Source organism: Epinephelus lanceolatus, chromosome 23 (genome assembly GCF_041903045.1).
Source record: "Epinephelus lanceolatus isolate andai-2023 chromosome 23, ASM4190304v1, whole genome shotgun sequence".
NCBI lineage: Eukaryota > Metazoa > Chordata > Actinopteri > Perciformes > Serranidae > Epinephelus > Epinephelus lanceolatus.
The window spans coordinates 33846422-33866646 of record NC_135756.1 but is presented as its reverse complement, the minus strand read 5'-3'; the positions used below and the strand labels follow the sequence as shown (position 1 = coordinate 33866646).

Sequence of the window (20225 nt, the reverse complement as noted above, 5' to 3'; positions counted from 1 at the left end):
CAGTGGAACACCACATGGCAACACTTTGAATTGGTAGGCCTCTCCCAGAAATGCAGACCTTGGGAACTGCCTGTGGTGTGGTGCACTAGGCACATGAAAATGTTATCCTTGAGATCTACTGACACAAACCAGGCCCCTTGTGTCACTAAGTGGAAAGCATCTGCCATCCGTAGCATTTGGAACAGCATATCCTTTAAAAATTTGTTCAAACCCCTCAGGTTTAGGATTTGACGGAACCCACCATACTTCCTCGGAATTAAGAAATATACTGAATAAAACCCACTGAGCTGTGTATGCCATTCTACAGGCTCAATGACATCTTTTTCTAAAAGGGCTGCTAATTCCTGGCTGAGGGCCAGGGATTTTGCAGGGTCTCTGACGACAGACATTCTGACCTCGCAGTGAGTCTATCCCTTGGACAGTGTGGACACGACCCAAGGGTCCGTGGTCTCCCTCCCTCAGTAGCTGAGTTGCTGCTGGGAGAAGCATCCACCATGGCCCCTCCAACCTCAGGTTTGATGCCCCCGGCACCTAGAGCCTTTGGGGGGGCGACGACTGGGCACTGGTCCTCTTGGCACTTGGTAAGCTGGCCCAGACAAAGCTAGCCTGCGCTGATCATAGAGGTTGGTGCTTGCTAAGAGGCGGGCCCAAAGATCTGACCTGGAACCACTGGAAAGGTGAGGAGGGTGCGACAACACGCCTCTGACAGGGGGGACTGTGCTCGCTGCCAGGTCTGGCTAGCTGTTTCACACCTTCTTGGCTGGCTAACTGGCTGTGAGGCTGTGTCTCTATTCACAACTTGAGCTTCTTCTTCCTTATCTGTAAACAAACTGTAGGATGATAGCACATCATCACCACCACTGGGAGCTGGCCCTCTGTTATCAGGCTGAAGATTGAGCAGGGACTCTTAATCTGATTCAAATCTGCAAATTCAGATACAAGAGTGCCAACCTGATGAGCCAAAGTGTCCACCTTTCTTGTTTTTTTAGGAGGACCATGTGAAGGCATGTTGTGTCTCTTTGATGCTGCCAGATTAGCCATGATAGTAGATGACAGTTCAGTATCATTTTCTATCTCTGCAAGTCAAGCCATCCGTATTGACAGTGGCATAAACCTACAGTTCATACAAGGGTTGTCAGACACGCTTGCCCTAAGGTGTACAATCCCCAGGCAAGCAGGGCACTGATCATTGTCATTTTCCATGTGGAGGGGAGCCATACAAGAGTTACAGACATGCAAGCCCAACATATCATGAAACGGGTTAAACAAATGAGGAGAAAAAAATACACTGACACTGACTGACACAAAATTAGCGCACAGCTAATACTACGTTGTCACTAATGACAAACTATGTCTGATCTAAACAGAAAAAAAGGCACAGTTGTCCCAGACTTATATACAATGCTAGTTGGCCACAGCAAAAACACAGCACCGCTATCCTACAAACTTAACTTAGACTAGGCCGTGTCGAGACATGCCTCCTAACACTCTACACAAAAGCTATCTCACAGTAGCAGTGAACTCAAGCAGTGATTAATCACCTTAACAAATAACTACCCATTAACCTTCCACCCAACAGTGTTACTCACTGCTGCTGCAATCCTCAGAGAGCAGAGAGCTAACAACGCAGTGGATCATGCATCAATGAAACAGGCAAGCTCGGCGGGCCACCAGTCAACTTACCTGTTTAGCTGTAATTTAGTTCAGAACAAACCGTAACTGCGAGATTACCACCGCTCAACTGTACTCTTTTCTCAAGAAAACAGCTTGCCGCAGCCTCTGGTGGATGAAAAAAATTTAAGCACCGACCATCCAGTTACCACGCTACAAGTGAAGAGCCAAATTGACCTGCTAGCAGCTTCTTCAGTTGCGAGAACATAGAAGGGGCAGATCGCGTGATGATGTGGGGGTTTTATACTGGGGCAAATGCCTTACGTCATTGCATGGTCACAGGTGACTTTGTTTAATGACCTGACATGCACATACACGAGATGGAGATATCCAGTGCTAAAGCGCTGCCATCTGGTGGTCAGGAAGTGTGAAACAGAACCTTTCTGTTTTCTGTTGCCTTTTATTACACTGAAGTTGGCACTATTCAGCCATATCTTGGACTGCACTACAACTGCATTCACTTTATATTTTCCTCCATTTTATTATATTTATACCTCCTATTTTCTGTACTTTCCCCATTTTATTTATTTTTTTTCATATTGCTGTAGGGTTCCTCAAGTATTTTAAACTACCTTTGTGTAAGGTACTATGCAAATAAGCTTGTCCGGAAAAACTGAATCAAAACTAGAATTACTGCTTCATGGTCCACAAACCAGTCAAGTTGCAGTTACAGTTTATATCCATGTCTGTGAAAACATGGATGCTTCACACACATCTTCCCCCCCTCAGAGCACAGAAGATCTAACAATCAGCACAGTTTCAAGATGGACACCCAAGATTAGAGTCCTCATTTCAGTATCTGACCAAATGTCCCCCCTTCTGTTCCTGAGATATGACATTGAGTAAGTAAGTAAACTTTTTTTATATAGCACCTTTCACAGGTAAAAACCACAAAATGCTTCACAGTAAATTAAAACAATGACAAAACATAAGAACAAAGATGCATAGATTTAGACAGCCAAAAAACCCACATTTAACCAAATGATTGTTTAAATAAAAGAGTCTCCAAATGCTTTTTAAAAGTATCAACAGAATTTAAACAATGTAGCAAGAGAGGCAAAGCATTCCACAGTATGGGAGCTACAGCTTGGAAAGATCTGTCACCTCTAGCAGGGCTTGACGCTAACCTTTTCCCAAGGAGCACATGTGCTCCTAAGTTGAAAAAGTAAGGAGCGCACAAAGAACTTTAGGGGCACAACGTAAATTGATCAAATAATGTGTTTTCCGTAATAAACGTGATGCAAATAGACATTTACAAGCAAAATTATTTAATGAATTTGTATACAAAATGTACAGAAAGGTAAAATCATCAAGTTTTGAAAAAGTATTGCAATTTAATTTTGTCTTTAATGTTATTATCTGATATATATTATCTTTGCAATATGATTACTGTATCTTATATAATGTTATTACTATCCTAAAACATTCTCCAGGTCCTCTGAAACTCTGCAGGACTTAAAGGGAAATTTCGGTTTATTTCAACCCGTCTCCTATTGTCCTAAATTTGTTTCAAGTGACTAGTGACATAGAAATAATAGTTAGCATGTTAGCCGTTAGCCTAGATACAGCCATAGCGTCAGACCTGTTAAAACGTAAGTGAACGGGCATACCTTCAAGTGCAAAGTTAATCCACTAAACAAGCTTTTTTTCCACAAAGACTGCCTCATATCGTTAGGATAAATGTCAGAGAACATATAGAAAACGACATGTAAACGTGTTGTCTTACCTTACCGGTGTGGTGCCATGTTTGTTTACCATCTAGCTCTGCTTTCCAAAGCGCGGCCGAAATATATCTCGCCAGCTCTAGATAAAGCCCAGCTGGATACTAACGTTACTCCAGGTGGAGGTGTCTCGTCCTCAGTCACATCCAGACCTTGAAAATAAGGCTGCCATTCCTTGCAGCCATTATTCTATAAATCTTTCATAAAATAAATGACTTTTCAGGCTACTGTCCGGTTCTGCCTTCCAGCTGTTGCTGCTTGTTGAGGCACACTATGAGATCGCTGCTTGTTCTCGCGATATTTCGGCCACGCAAGGTCTGGATGTGACCGAGGACAAGACACCTCCAGCTGGAGTAACGTTAGTATCCAGCTGGGCTTTATCTAGAGCGGGCAAGATATATTTCGGCCGCGCTCTGGAAAGCAGAGCTAGATGGTAAACAAACATGGCAGCACACCGGTAAGGTAACACAACACGTTTACATGTCGTTTTCTCTATGTTCTCTGACATTTATCCTAACGATATGAGGTGGTCTTTGTGGAAAAAAAGCTTGTTTAGTGGACTAAATTTGCACTTAAAGGTATGCCCGTTCACTTACGTTTTAACAGGTCTGTATCTAGGCTAACGGCTAACATGCTAACTATCATTTCTATGTCGCTAGTTACTTGAAACAAATTTAGGACGATAGGAGACGGGTTGAAAAAAAACGAAATTTCCCTTTAAGCCTCTTTCACACAGAGCTTTCGCGGTGCCCACTGCGGGGTAGGGCGCAGAGGACAGGATTTGGGGGAGTACAGGCTCGTTCAGGAGCTACAGCTCCATGGTGACCGCTTCCGGGTCTACTTCAGGCTCTTCTCTGCTATTGGACACGTGGCGCCGAGGTGTCGTCACAGCGCGTTGCGGTGAAATTAAAAAAAAATTCAATTCGAGCGCAGGCTGGTGGCGCGCAGAGGCCGCGACATGCGCCTCCCTTGCGCGCCGCTCAGCTTGGCGGCAGAGCAGTGCGCTCTTGCGCCGCGGTAGCACATACACAATGAATGGATTCGTCGGCGGAGGTCTGCGCTTTGTGCGCTCTGTGTGAAAAGGGCTTTATTTCCACCCTGCCCAGCAGTGGTACCGTAGTGAACGGTCCCTAAAGGCCTCTACACATGATCAGCTGTAAAACCGCTTTGCGCTGGCTGTCCCATTGTTTGTCTATGGAGAGGGCAACAACGCCTGACAAAGCAGCACCGCTACCCTTGGCGTCGCGCACCGCTCTGATTTTCCACCCGAGCGCTGCGCTCAGAGTTGAAATTATTTGAACTACGGGGAGAACGGAGCAGGCTTCCCTGGAGATTCACCCGGTCCATCTCCTCCACACTTTGACTTAGGCTATTTCCACGCTGCCGACAGTGGGACTTAAATTCATTGTGCCGACAGTGGCTTGGAAAACCGCCCATAACCGTGTCACACGGGGAAGAGGGAAGAGGGAAGGCAGCTGGAGTTCCTCCAACATTTGCGGTTAGATTATCATATTTTTTTTACTGACAAAAATATAGGCTGCTTCGGCTGATTTTTTCATGCGCACATGTGCCCCTAAATATTTTTTACAGTTCGCACACACCTATTTTTAGTCGCAAATGCAAGTGAAACGCTCGCACTGTCGAGCCCTGACCTCTAGTCTTAAAGCGAGTGCGATGAACAACTAGCAGCTGTTGGCCTGATGACCTCAGACTGCGGGTAGGAATGTAGGGTTGTATCAAGTCTGTCAGGTAAGAAGGAGCTTGTCCATGCAAGGCTCTAAAAGTAAGAACTAAAATTTCAAAATGAATTCTAAAATGCACTGGTAACCAGTGCCGTGATGCTAAAAGAGGAGTGATGTGGGCCCTATTGTTTGTGTGTGTTAAAAGCCTTGCAGCAGAGTTCTGAACAGCCTGGAGACGGTCAAGCTCTTTCTTATTAAAACAGGAAAAAAGAGTGTTACAGTAATCTAAACGAGATGAAATAAAGCATGAATGATCATTTCCAGTTCAGAATTTGACACCAATGTTCTTATTTTGGAAATGTTCCTCAGTTGGAAGAAGCAGTTTTTTGTTAATTGTTTGGAATGATGCTCCAAGGATATTGCTGAATCAAAGACTAATGCAGGCTAATTACAAGGAGTAATGGCCAGATAAGTGTTTTTGCACAACATTATGATGTCACAGTGAAGGAGACCTTTGACCTTTTAGATATAAAATGTCATCACTTCATCATTGTGTCCTATCAGACATTTGTGTGTGTATTTTTGTCATAATTAGTGTATGAATTCATGAGTCATGGCCAAAAACATGTCTTGTGAGGTCGCTTAAAATATCACATTCATGAGAATAAGATGCATAAAAGGTCATAGTGACCTTTGACCACTAAAATTTAATCAGTTTATTGTTGAGGCCAAATGAACGTTTGTAATGTGAAAAAAAAATCCCTTAAGGTGTTCCTGAGATATTGCGTCCACAAGAATGGGACATATGGATGGACAGACATCCTGGAAACATAATGCCACCAGCCAGAGCTATCACTGGCATGGAGGCTTAAAAAAACAGACTATACAGTATATTTTCTATATGTTGAGAAAACAGAAACATGGTTTGAATACAACTCCATGAGTTTTGTTAAATGAAATCACCTAGCAGGGTTGATGTGTTTCAGTATGGGTTAGTGTGACACAGTCCTGTTTTATTTAATAGCTCTGGCTGCCATCATTTTACTCTTCCTAGAAGTCAGTCTCTTTGGGCACATGTGGTTGGCTGTTAAGACTAGTAGCAAAAAAACACATATGATCAAAAAGAATGGCACGATGTAGAAAGAGGCGGATATGGATGGAATACAAATAAATGTTTTAATTAACGACTCAAGGATGTGGGCTGTGGGAAATGATTTTTTCTGAATAAAACCAACATAGGAACATAGCTCAACACACACACACACACCATATGTATGTCTGTGGTAAGGATTAGGTCCTGATAGCCTTCGGGCCTTCATTTATCCACAGATGGGATTTGGTCAATTTTCTGCATTTCACACCAACATCCACAGCCTGGTTTAATATGTGGAACACAAGCAGCACAAATCCAGAGTCATTCTGTCATGCTTCCTACGTAGAGCCTGAATTCTGCCAGAGCTGGCCCAAACACATGAATCACCCCCTCACACACACAAACACTCTGACGATGATGGGTGAGTCACGTTAATGTTTAGCTTTCATTCATTTGTTGTTCAGAGCACCGTCTAAAGTGTGACTTTGCAGCATTAATGGATGTTAAACCCTCATACTCTCAGATCATCACCGTGTTGCTCTCAGGAAGTGATGCTGCATGCATGTCACTAGGAACGGTTCATGTTTATAGACCTTAGCTAAATGTATATCAGGGTTTTATCCTGGATTTTTTTTTGCACTTTTTTTTTTGTGGTTGATAACCATGTATTTTTGCAGCTTGGGTGTGGGTTTTAATAAAAGCTATTAGCTAATAGCTAGCTAGCAAACTGTAGGCTGTGGCAAATGAGCGTTGTATCTGATAGAGTGATAAAGTGAGGGATAACCACTGATACTATGCACTCTAGCATTTATTCAGTGTAGTGGAAGGGTTATGATAAGAATTAGTCTGAGTGGGCGGAAGTTTGCTGCATAGATCAGCCTCTCATTGGGCGGAACGAGCCAACCGCTGAAGTCCCGCCCTACCACCTCCGGTTGTCATAGACGACGAACGTCCTTTACTAACTTTTGCGGTGTTTGATCTTGCGGGGATGTAGCCATTTTTCTGCCATGGTTCGCGTCCTGTAGGCGATATTTTTGTGGGCATGTTACACCAAAACCTGTTTCCCCCCGGCAATATTTTTGCAAGTGCACCGTTGCTGTGGCACCGCCAAGAACGATTGTGATTGGTTGAAAGAAATAAAAAAAGCCGGGGCATTTTTTTCTCCAATCTTAAAGTGAGAGTCGGCGCAGCCAGACCTTTCTTTTCTTGAGAAATTTTCTGGTGAGCGAGACTAGATAAGAATGACTTCAATATGTCATCGAGCTATGATTTCAGGCCCACCCCAAAAAATCCAGACCACAAAAGATAATCTAAGGGGCTGTATACAAGCCCCTTTTTTGCGCCCTCAAATTTATTGTTTTCAATGTAGATGCGCAGCAGGCACACTCAAACACCAGAGCGATGCTGTTGCGGTGCGCACGCATTCCAGTCAGCCTTTTTTTCAGGGCACTACAGCTGCACCCTGAGATAAACAGTGGCCAACTTTCGGAATGCAGTAGTGTGCATGTTGTCGTGACAAGGACCAACCAATCACAATCCCTTCATCCATAAATATCAGTCTGTGTGTCTATGGAGAAGAAGTTGTTCATTTTAGAGCAGGGCTGCCAGAGCTTTACGTCTGGCCCACAGACAACAGGCCTACACACAAACAACACCAAGAAGGAGATCAGCTCTGCACTCAGGATAAAATTAATAATAAAATGTTCTGGACTCTCCTGCTCTCCATATCTTCAAAGGGCGGCACTGTAAAGGGTCAAAAATGTAACTTCACATGCCAAAGTTCACTAATTGGTCAAATAACTGTTAGATATAATATGAACCATTGTATGTGCATTTTCCTAACATATATGAACTGTTGTTGTATGAAGATACATCGTTGTTGGTGCTTTGCTGCTACTGTCTGATTCACTTATCAGTGGAATAGAATTGTTTCACCTGCATGCACATGTGCATACATTAACATCTGTGAGTCTATAAGCACAGCACAGGAAACAAAGTGGGGACCCACTCAATTCAACATAATTTAATTCAATTCTATTCATAAAGCCCCATATCACAAATCACGATTAACCCCAGAGAGCTTTACAGCATACTGTCCTTGGACAGTCTCAGTGGATAAGGAACGAGTCCCTCAAAAAAAAAAAAATTCATAGGAAAAAAAAATGGTAGAAACCTCAGGAAGAGCAACTGAGGAGGGATGCTAAATGGGAAATGGACTGCACTTGTATAGTGCCTTTCTAGTCTTCTGACCACTCAAAGTGCTTTTTACACTACGAGTCACATTCACCCATTCACACACACCTTCACACAAGGGTGGCCAAGGCTACCATACAATACTGCTACTTAGTAACCATTCACACACTCTCACACACCAATAGAACAGCCATCAGTATCTTGCCCAAGGATACTTTGACATGCGGACTGGAGGAGCCAGGGATCAAACCACTGATCTTCCCATTGGTGGACGACCCACTCTTCCTCTGAGCCACAGCCGCCTGTTGGCCTCTCCCAGGACGGACAGACATGCAATAGATTTTGTGTGTACAGAACAGATCACCACAATAAATGCACAGAATGCACTGGTCAAACTGTTTCTCTGTTGCAACACAAATGGGTCTTATTCACTGTCACTTTTGGACGCGCTGAGTAAAACCATGCCATTATCAGTTTCGATGCGCCATGCCATGCTGAGCTGCGCCAGAAATGGACCTTCTCTGGGGTAGGTCGAAAAGGCTCAAGCGGTGTAGCGATAAGTAGAATTGTGCGACTACTGCCCTCTGTCTGCAGGAGACCAGAGAGAAAGGAGTTTTTAAAAGTCTCTGTGTGTTCAGCTCTTAGTACTTCTGTAGCTTCTAACTGAATCTTTGTGGTTTGGTTTAGTTTCTCTCCTGCGTCCTGTTTTTACTTTAAATATCTGCTTTATTTTACTGTTCAGCTGTATTAGAAGTTGTGTGAAGTTGCTGCTTAAAAACTCAATATTTCCTTATTTTGCTGCTTCACAATTTAAGTTTTTATATAACAAGTAATGGGGGACTTTTATTGTGAAGAATCTATAGGAGACAAAATGTGTTTATCACTGAATTTGCGGAACTTTGTTGTCAATAAAGGCAAGTCTAATAATAAAATAAAAGCAGAAACAGCCACAGTGAGATGTTTTTAAATGTCATCACTCAAGACCAGCCGTCATCAGTTAAAGACGCACCTTCAAGCTGGTGGCCCTGTTGTAATGGAAATGCAAATCCCTGCTATGCTGGGCTGATGGCCCAAACCAAACCAAGCCAAGTTGCAGCTTTTATCAATAAACAAGTTGAACAGAGGGTACTCACCTTATCTTTGAGATGCTTCTGTATCTCTGACAGGGACATTGAAGTGTTCTGTGGACCACGGCTGAGACAAAAAGACAGGGTTAATACATCTTCAGCTGCTGCCACCAAATGCCTAAAGTAGACCCCAGTGTGGTGTGTCTTGGTGTAGAAAGTGTGTGCTGCGGCGCTGGAGGACAGAAGTGTGTGTACCTCACACTGCTGAGGCTGCTGCAGGTTCTGTGGACTGTGGGTGCTCGAGTGAACCTCTTCAGGAACTGCATGTAGTCCACTGTTTCACCGCTCCTCTCACACACCTGCAGCAGCAACACACACAAAGTAAACAAAAGGTGCCACACACACAAAACAACATGGCTGTGATGATGATGATGATGATGATGATGATGAAAAGCATGAGGAGGATGAAGATGATGGTGTGGTGGAGACATTACTCCACATCCAACATACTCCTGCACTCAAGCCCACTCCAAACTTTTCAAACATTCTAGCACCAGCATCTGTGATAATGGCACATGTAATGGCGTCTCCGTGGAGACGAGAAGAGCAGCGTGGTGATGGCGTCAGGTGGGTTGAGCAGTAATTTTCAGGACGAGGCCGTTTTGGGAATACACTAGGTGCTGTTCTCTGGAACGGAGCACACCTGGGAAATGCAGCCGCGTGCTTTTGTTCTGACCTTGTGCTGCTTTACACACATACATACACACACACACACGCACACACACACACACACACGCACACACACTTCACAGAAAACTGCTAAAGAGTTGGCACATACCCAAAAACACAAAATCAGAGAACTAGTTTTCCACAAATACACACATCCATTCAATCAAGCAGACAAATACTTGGCACACACACGTATACCTATTTTGGTGGCTCATAATCAAAGTACAGTCCCTGTTGCCCTGCCCTACATCCTTCCATGGTGTAATCCAGTGCAGTGCTCCCCAGTGGAGCTCCTGGCATTGAGTCTTATTATAGACACCTCACCGTCCAATTATCACTGCTATCAGCAGCCACGGAGCGTAACACACAGCCCCCACCTCAGGGAGGACAAGGGGCTCTCCGTGCTCTATATACCTGTGACAGTGCTGTTACACACCTGCAGTTCAGTCTGAGGCTGAAGGTGAGACAAAGGTAAGCGGCTGATGGCATGGAGGGCAGCGGCCATAAGATTTGTCTGTAAATCTGGACAAAATCATCTGTAAATATCGGCTTAGTATAAAATGATCATTTTCGGTTAAAAAGAAAGAACAAGCTGGTACTCTTTAGTGTATGCTCTACTGCTGGTGTATATCAGTGTGTTTCTATGTTGTACTACCTGCCTCTCTATACCAGAGTCAGTGTTTTACATACAGTAGATGCCAGTCGGCACGACCCCAGTTTAGAGAAGTGGGCTGGAATTCAACACAGAAGTTTGGCAGTGCACTGCTGTGGAGGTGTCAGCAACAACACCTTTTATTTTATTTTATTTTATTTTATTTTATTTTATTTTATTTTATTTTGTTTTGTTTTGTTTTGTTTTGTTTTGTTTTATCTGAGTTTATAGGGACCATGCAATTTGACATAGTTCCAATATGGAGTATGAGACTGATGTGTTGTGCAGAGAGTTTAAAGCTATTGCTAATTTTAACTCTTGTCCCAAGTTGGGCTTTTACATGTAGGCCTACAATGTTATTAAAAATGTGCAGTTTTAAAAATCATAAAACCACAATACAGTATAAACATGGAAGGCACAATAAAATAAATTTCCACAATCCACATACTACAATACACATACTGAACCACCGTACATACTCCACAACACATACCTCACAACATATACCACATATTCCAACAATACATATACAACATACATACATACTACACTACACATATCACTGCACTACCACACAAACATCACAACATATATCACAATACATCTACTACAATAGACATACTACACTACACATACCACATTTACGTATATTAAAATACACATACCACAATGCATCAATACACTTAAACTGTTACCCCTTAGTTTGAGTGTGATTAGCTTAGAGTGGGTACAGCTCTGGTTTGCATTTAGCCAGCACTTGACCTTCTTTGTAGAGGATTTAACCACCTAAAAAAGTCCCACCTAAAAAATCAGTATCAATTTAAATATATGCTCTATTGAGAGTATTTTTAGCACTTTACCTTTCTGCCAGACAGCCTGTTCTGACAGGGAAGCCCCTCACAGCTTTAGTTTCCCATGTATACATGCTCTTAAAAGCCACCAGACTCAACTGACAAAAACAGTAACTTTACCTCGCTGGACACAGGAGCTGCTGTTCTACCACTACTACAATCACTCAGTTAGTTTGTGTTACTGTGTGACTTTGGCGAATCTAAACAAACCATTTTAAACACTAAAGTCACACAATAACACAAACATAAAACAAATTAAGGCAGTGGTAGACCAGTTGCTCCTGTTTTCAGCAATATTAAATCACTTTGAAGAGAGTGATTGAACAGCTTCATTTTCCACTTGGAAATCACAGTCTGACAGAATGGTAAAAGTTAAAATACTCTAAATATAGAATACACTTGAACTGATATTGATTTTTTTTTAGCTGGGATATTTTTAAGTATCTAAAATACATTTTGTTGCTGACCCCTACACAGCAGTACATTGCTGAGCTTCCATGTCAGACTCCTGACTGCGTCTCCAAACTGGAGGTGTGCCGACTGACATCTACTGTGTGTAATATACTGACTACACAAGTAGCCCTTACAACCCCACTTCAAAAAATCTGAACTATTCCCTTAAGGGATTTTAAAAATTGCTATAATCTGACTTGAGCTCAAACTGTAGAATCATTTTAAGATTTGTCCAGATTTTTGATGTGTCAAAATCAGTCAGAATGGCCAGATGTGGGTTCAAATTAGGCTTTAAACTGCAGTGTGTTTCTAAAGAGGTAGGTAGGATGCTGCAACATTTAAGAGGAATCAAAGTCCGCTCTAATCACACTGAATAAACACAGAAAAAAGACATTTAGCAGGGGAGGAGACGGAGCCTGAGCTCTCATGATGCAGTGGATTTTCTCTGTCTTGTTCTCTGCATGAGTCTGGCTGTCTGTCAGCAGCTTTTCCTTCATCATCAGATTTGTCTTTTTGTCATCGACCCTCCCTGCTCCCCTTTAAGCTCCAATTATTCAAGCAACTTTACAGGCCCAGCTAGTGCAAATCTAATAACTGATCAATATTTAATGAAAAAAGGTCTTGATGAATTAGACCAGATAGATAAATAAAGAACAGAAGAGGAGGAAGAGGGGGTTGTCAGGCTGCTTGTGGCATCTCGCTCCCCCAAGCACATAACAACTTCCCCATCGAAATGTCACCAGAACAACAGCTGCTACTCCACTGATAGTTCTTTAAAGTAAACTTGCGACAACTCTCCACACACTCTCACCCACACAGTGTCTTTAATGAATAAGAGTGAGTGGGAGGGGGTGGGCAAGGGATGGGGGGGGGGGGGGGGGGGGGGGGGTTTGGTGGGGGGGGACACAAAGTGCTGATATTATGGGAGGAAATCTGTGTGGGAAAGACAGGCAGTCAAACTGTCAGGCGTGAGCGCTGAGACGGAACAAAGAGGAACAGTGGAGACGATTACAGTGGCGTAGCAGAGTGACAGTGGCATCGTGCACACAGATGAAGATGAAGGGAGAGGGGGGAATGACGCCACTATGCACGGACCCCAAACACACCACACATACGTGCACGTCAGACTGATCAATGCCAGAGAGGAGAAGCATCCTGATACAAGGCCTCAACACTCTCATTAGACCTAATGGATGCAGAGTTCCACTTCCTACATCACCCAGCTTTCATATTCCTTCACTGTGGTAAACATCTGTAGGCTGCTGAGGGATGTATGGAATAAAACATAGTACAGAATAAGTCACTGGGCTGGATCAAAACTGATGCCAGCCAACACAACAGAGGTGCAAACAAATAACGTCTTAACGTCTGCTTTAACAGCTGCCAGATTCACTACTCCTCTGACCAGTCTCCACGGCCACGGAGCATCATTTGTCAATGTCAGCTGCCTGGAAGAGATTAAAATACTGTAAATCTTCTACTGCCATCTTCTGGATCATTTCTCACATGACAACACAGGATTTACAGGGAAACAAATCTAATGTATGTTTTAGAGCCAGCGTTTTTTGAGCAACATTTCACATCCTAACCAGGTGTGTTGCTCAAATACCATCAGCTCAAACTGGAAGGGTTTTACAGTAAATACTTTGGAATTTGGGAGTGAGGTTGGAGCAAAGAGTCACACACACTTCCAGATGAGTGTGAACAAGACCATTTGAAGGTTGGTCCGTTAAACCACCCTGTCAAGCAGTAAAGGAGCAAGTGGCATGAAGATATTTACTTCAATGGAAAGGTCTCTTAATTTCTTACAGGTCCAGTGTGTAGGATTTAGAGGGGATCTATTGACATAAATGTACATAATATGATAAGTATGTTTCCTTTAGTGTATAATAGTGTAGTGCTTTTGTTACCTTAGAATGAGCCATTTATATCTATACAGGGAGCAGGTCCTTGTCTACGGAGATTGCCATGTTGCACAACCATGTTTCTACAGTAGCCCAGAATGGAGAAACTTAACACTGGCTCTAGATAGGGACATTCACATTTTTATGTTGGCCACTATAGTTAGCAGCCCCCCTGCAATGAGTTGAACAGGCCGGAAAAATACTGATTTGTATAGTGAAACTGTTTTTTTAGTATTTTTACTGGTTTCAGTAGTAGAATATAGACTTCTGGATAATTTGGCTCCTGATAAAAACTTCCTAAACAATCAACACTGAAGGAATCCTAACCGAGAGTTAGGGTTGGGCAACGACGATATGTACAATATATCAGTATATATTCAAGCAAGATATAGATTTAGACAATACCATATCAATATAGGTTTAGGTTGCGTTACATACTGTAATGCCATTCTTCCCAAAACCCACACCAGTGTGCACCTCTCCTCTCTCACACTCTCTGCACAGATCCACCCCACTCATTCACTCACAAGTTCTCCAGCAACATTAAGAGACACACAGTGCTGCGGCTCAGAATAATCCGTCCGCTAATAAGTCTACAGTATGACATCAGTCTATATGTTGCATGTGCTACGCTAAATCAGTCTGTGAGATGAAAGAAATGACTGCAGTAGCACACGTGCAGTACAGTGCTGCGCTGCATGTGTGGAGGATAGAGCTGCTTGACTGTGTCAGTGAGCATGTGTTTGCTAGCTTGTGTGCGAGGTGGATCATGGCACATCACCAGTCTTCTTGGTAGTTGTAGTCTAATGTGTGACATTGTGACAGCGCCTGTATGCAGGCGATAGGTGTGTTTGCAAAAATGCAGCAACAACACAGATGTTTCATATACAAGATATACTGTATATAAAGCAGACAAAGTGTCTTTTGCTCCTTCCCTCACCCATCCTCTCTGTTGATGCTGTGTGCATAAATAAGATTAAAAGCCTCAATAAATAAAAATATTTTTTTATCATTTACCAATACGAGATTCAGTGGCTTTGACTTGCAAATGAACATGTAGCTGATTTGGTAGAAAATACAAAGATATATATATATATATATATAATGTATAATGTATAATGTATTTCCATTCAGCCTGAAAATAAGAAGACATGAATTTCTGTACGAATCACCCAGCCCTAGTGGTTACAGAAAATGAATATTACAGTAATACAGGACTGTCAGCAGCTACTTATAGAAACAGCAACAGCCAATGGAGGAAACATCTACACTTAGTCACTCAGAACTATACTTTATGTTTATAACACTAGCCTTGCCTCATAGGTCCAGCCAAAAAAGTGTGTTTACAATGGAAATCCCACAAGGTCAGTTTAATAAAATCTGTCTTCCCACATTTTCTTTGAAGGTACCATGGTCAGATAAGCTTTGGTTTGTTTCAGATTACTGCTGTGTAACACAGGTATCCAAATGTGTTTCACAAGCACCTGCCACTATCAGTATTTACAGTAAGTACCTCGCTGACACAAAGGAGTGAACCTAACTCATAGAGCAGCCACCTTGCTGAGGTGGTGTTTTAGAGACTCTGACCTCTGACCTAAATGTGGACGGAATGGAAAGCTAATGTCTCGCTCACCTCATTGAGGACAATGTCGACCTGGTTCTGGCTGACAGACAACAGGCTCCTCAGGACTCGTCTGAACTCCTCTCTGCTCACCTGGCCTGTGCCACTGGGGTCTCCTGCCATGAAGGCTGACTTGATATTGGCCAGTCTGCTATGGATGAGAGGCTTCAGCTGCTCCAGGATAAGCTGCCGTCCTGCATAGGGGTCGATGAAATATTTAATATCACTTTTAAGTTATTTTAGGGAAATACAGATAGAGGGACAAGTTTACAAAAGGATTGCTTGGCTTTTGCGGTTGATAAACCTGCACAATTAAGACAAAAAGAAACTGTATTTTTAAAAGCACCAGCAAAGGATTAAATTCACCTCTAACTGCACTGCCAAGCAGATAGCATCTCAATACTGTAGTCCTATTTATTCATATTTAAATGAGGTATATACACACATTTGGTGCTAAATTGGCCTCTTTCAAATCAAAGTTTGTTTTGGAGTTCCGCAAGGTTCTGTGCTCGGACGAATCCTATTTACTCTATATATGCTTCCTTTAGGTAACATCATTAGAAATCACTCTATAAATTTCCATTGTTATGTGGATGATACTCAGTTGTATTTATCGATGAAGCCAGAAGAAAGTAATCAATTAACTAAACTCCATAACTGCCTTAAAGACATAAAAACTTGGATGAGCACCAATTTCCTGATGTTAAATTCAGACAAAACTGAAGTTATTGTTCTTGGCCCCAAACAACTCAGAGACTCTATCTGATGACATAGTTTCTCTAGATGGCATTGCTCTGGCCTCTAGCACTACCGTAAGAAACCTCGGAGTAATATTTGATCAAGATTTGTCTTTTAATTCTCATTTAAAACAAACCTCACAGATTGCATTTTTTCATCTGCGTAATATTGCAAAAATTAGGTCTATCCTGACCCGAAAAGATGCAGAAAAATTGGTCCACGCTTTTGTTACTTCTAGGCTGGATTACTGTAACTCTCTATTATCAGGTAGCTCTAGTAAGTCCTTAAAAACTGTCAAGCTAATTCAGAATGCAGCAGCACGTGTACTAACAGGAACTAAGAAACAAGATCATATTTCTCCTGTTTTAGCTTCTCTGCACTGGCTCCCTGTAAAATCCAGAAATGAATTTAAAATCCTACTATTAACTTATAAAGCTCTAAATGGTCAAGCTCCGTCATATCTTAGAGAGCTCATAGTGCCATATTATCCCACCAGAACACTGCGCTCTGAGAACGCAGGGTTACTCGTGGTCCCTAAAGTCTCCAAAAGCAGATCAGGAGCCAGAACCTTCAGCTATCAGGCTCCTCTCCTGTGGAATCATCTTCCTGTTATGGTCCGGGAGGCAGACACCGTCTCCACATTTAAGACTAGACTTAAGACTTTCCTCTTTGATAAAGCTTATAGTTAGGGCTGGCTCAGGCTTGCCCTGTACCAGCCCCTAGTTAGGCTGACTTAGACCTAGTCTGCCGGAGGACCCCCCTATAATACACCGGGTACTTTCTCTCCTTCTCTCTCTCTCTCTCTCTCTCTCTCTCTCTCTCTCTCTCATATTCTATTACTGCATCTTGCTAACTCGGCTATTCTGGATGTCACTAACTCGGCTTCTTCTCCGGAGCCTTTGTGCTCCACTGTCTCTCAGATTAACTCATATCGCAGCGGTGCCTGGACAGCGTGATGTGTGTGGTTGTGCTGCTGCCGTGGTCCTGCCAGATGCCTCCTGCTGCTGCTGCCATCATTAGTCATTAGTCATACTTCTACTGTTATTATACACATATGATTATTGTCACACATGTATACTGCCAGATATTAATATATACTTTCAACATATTGTACCACAGTAGCCAGAACTATAACTATAATATTATTACTTTCAATAATGTTGTTGTAAGCTACTGTCATTACCATCTGTCCTGCATCTCTCTCTGTCGCTCTCTCTCTCTCTTTCTGTCTCATTGTGTCATACGGATTACTGTTAATTTATTATGCTGATCTGTTCTGTACGACATCTATTGCACGTCTGTCCGTGCATATGTACATGAGCTACACTGAAAAACAGTCCAATTCACAAAGATTAGCACTAATGGCCACACACAGATATTATTAGTGTCTTCAGAGAGTTAAAAGCTTAGTCCCAACTAAAAGTCCCTTTTACTAGCTGGGTGTGGCTACACATTTTGACAAATAAAGACTTGTAAATTGGACACCTGGTCTGGTTGCCAAGCAGTTCATTTTTAATAGAAATTCTTTGAATGTATAAAACCGGAGTGCTGGCTACTCACTTGAGCCAACATCAGTTAGCTGTTTAATTTGTGCATACAGGTACAAATGTTAAAACTTTTGTCAGTATGGAGATGCTACATATTTTTAACTTGGTTAATTCTTTATAACTCAATTGTTCAGTTGATTTTACTAAAACTATGAGCGCCAAAGAATAATGCGCTCGCATTTACAGGCCTGGTAAACAAGACAGACAAGAAAAAAGGTACTCTACTCTCTACTTCTGAAGCAGTCATAAAGTCATATTATGTGTCCATTCCTTGATTACCCAGTAAGTTATTCATATTCCTTCAGTCTATATGGGTCCTAAGATAAAAAAAAATCAAAAGGGTTTATCATAAAAAATTAATCCAAGTTGTGAGTATTGTTGGAACAGGATTGTGTTGGTATGGATGATTCATAATTGATATATTTTCTGAAGCCTCATTTTTAAACAAATAATATTCATACTTGTTTAAATTTGATTGTCAATCTTTGCTGAGCAACAGTTTTGTGTGAAAGGAATTAAAGGCCTGTCCCAAATATAGCCCTGTTAAGTTCAGTGATTCAAGCAAATAATAGCTCAAGCTATTAATTGAAGTTTTATGGTGTGCGATGATATTGTAGGGTTGACTATTAGTGCTTTCACAAAATATTTACACAATGAGATTTTTGATAAATGATCACCAGTAATGTGGATATAATGACTAGGTGGTTAATAGAACAGTTAGGACTGTCTGGTAAGTTCAGAAAATTACATCACTTTGCTGTAATGCAGCCTTTAAAACCAAGAAAAGACAACACTAACAATATGATATCCAAAATCTTAGACCATATCTAGTCTCATATTACAATATCAATTTGAAGTTGATATATTGCTCAGCTCTACATATGGAAAGTGGCTGCGAACAAAACTACACAAATAGTTGGTAGTTGGAACTGGGTTATTTTGACCAATACAGTAAAGGTATCAAGTACCAACATCCAGACCTTTATGTGACACCCACACTCTCCAGTTATCACATTCCCTCCTGCCCCTAAAGTTTTTAGGAATGCATCTGCACCTCATGGTTCAGCACCTGTAGCTCGTCGTCTGAAAATTAGCTTTTCCTTTTCTCATCATTCTGCCTACTGTGCTCTTGGCACAAAGGGAACATGGATAATTGCAATCAGATGCAAAAGAGGGCAATCTGCACTCAGGTACAAAACTTATGGGCATGTTTGCATTGTCATATCATTAGGGCAATATCCTTTGTGAATCAGACTTTGAAAAGGAGATAGCAGCTGCAAGTAATTTACAATTCATGGTGCTATCAGCAGCCGCAATGCATTCTTTGTGAATTTGCCATAGAGTTTGAAAGGAGGAAATGCACAAAACAACATTGAAGGCAGTTCTCATAAATTTTTCATACTTTTCCTCCAAAAGCAATGCCCCCAAATTCGTACATGAAGGAAGTGAGATGGCCTGTTCCTTAGCTTCCATCGTCAGCTCCAGCTACCTTTTTAGGGTCCGGGGAGCTAAGCTGCCAGGACACTATTGTAATCCTAAGTATTCTTCTTCTTCTTCTTTCTTCTTCTTCTTCTTCCGAGGAAATCAGACTTCCCATGGGTGAAAACTCACCAAACTTTGCACAAAGGTCCAGTCTCATGCCAGATTATCCACAGCTGTAAACTCAAGCCAATAGTCCTGATGGTGGCGCTACTACAAGCGTCTCAAGTCCAAAACTTTGAAAATTCATAACAAATCAACCATATGTGCTACAACTTCACAACTTTATGAAACTGTAGCCCCAATACTGAAGAAACTTTTGAAGTTCATCACTCTGTTTATTTCAAAAACTGTAAAACTTCTTAAACCTATCTCCTCCCAAAATTTTTGCTCAATTGAAACCAAATTTGCTACAGAGCATCTTCAGACTGTCCTACAAAAACTGTTTCTCAGATTTTTGATTTATCAAATTGAGCCTACAGTGCATCAAAATGTTTGACTGTAAATGGTACTGTAAACATATACATGTAAATTCTTGCTAAATAAATCTTCAGTGTTTATGAAAAGAGAGTCATGGTAGATGATGTGTGGCAAATTTCAGAATTTTATCTCAAAAACTGGATTTTTGACAGCATTTTGAATTTTGCTCTAATGTGAACAATTGGAGTCAATGTAAAAATGGCAATTTTAAACATCAGTTTTTCACTTATGGAGCAAATCAATCATTGTTACAAACAAATTACCAACATCTCCATGCTGTCTAGATGCAATATGTGTATTTTGAGATTTTTTAGATGACCGTCTTAGGTCCCAGAGGTTGTGGA

The 20225-nt window shown here is 41.8% G+C and overlaps 1 protein-coding gene across 1 annotated transcript in view; it reads right to left on the bottom strand.

The window, feature by feature from the left end:
- efcab6 (EF-hand calcium binding domain 6) overlaps positions 1 to 20225 on the bottom strand; it is a 102439-nt gene that overhangs the window by 81380 nt on the left and 834 nt on the right. Inside the window, 3 exon segments of the mRNA XM_078165160.1 lie at positions 9494 to 9554; positions 9683 to 9786; positions 15650 to 15831. Of these exon segments, the coding sequence (XP_078021286.1) occupies positions 9494 to 9554; positions 9683 to 9786; positions 15650 to 15831 (347 nt within the window).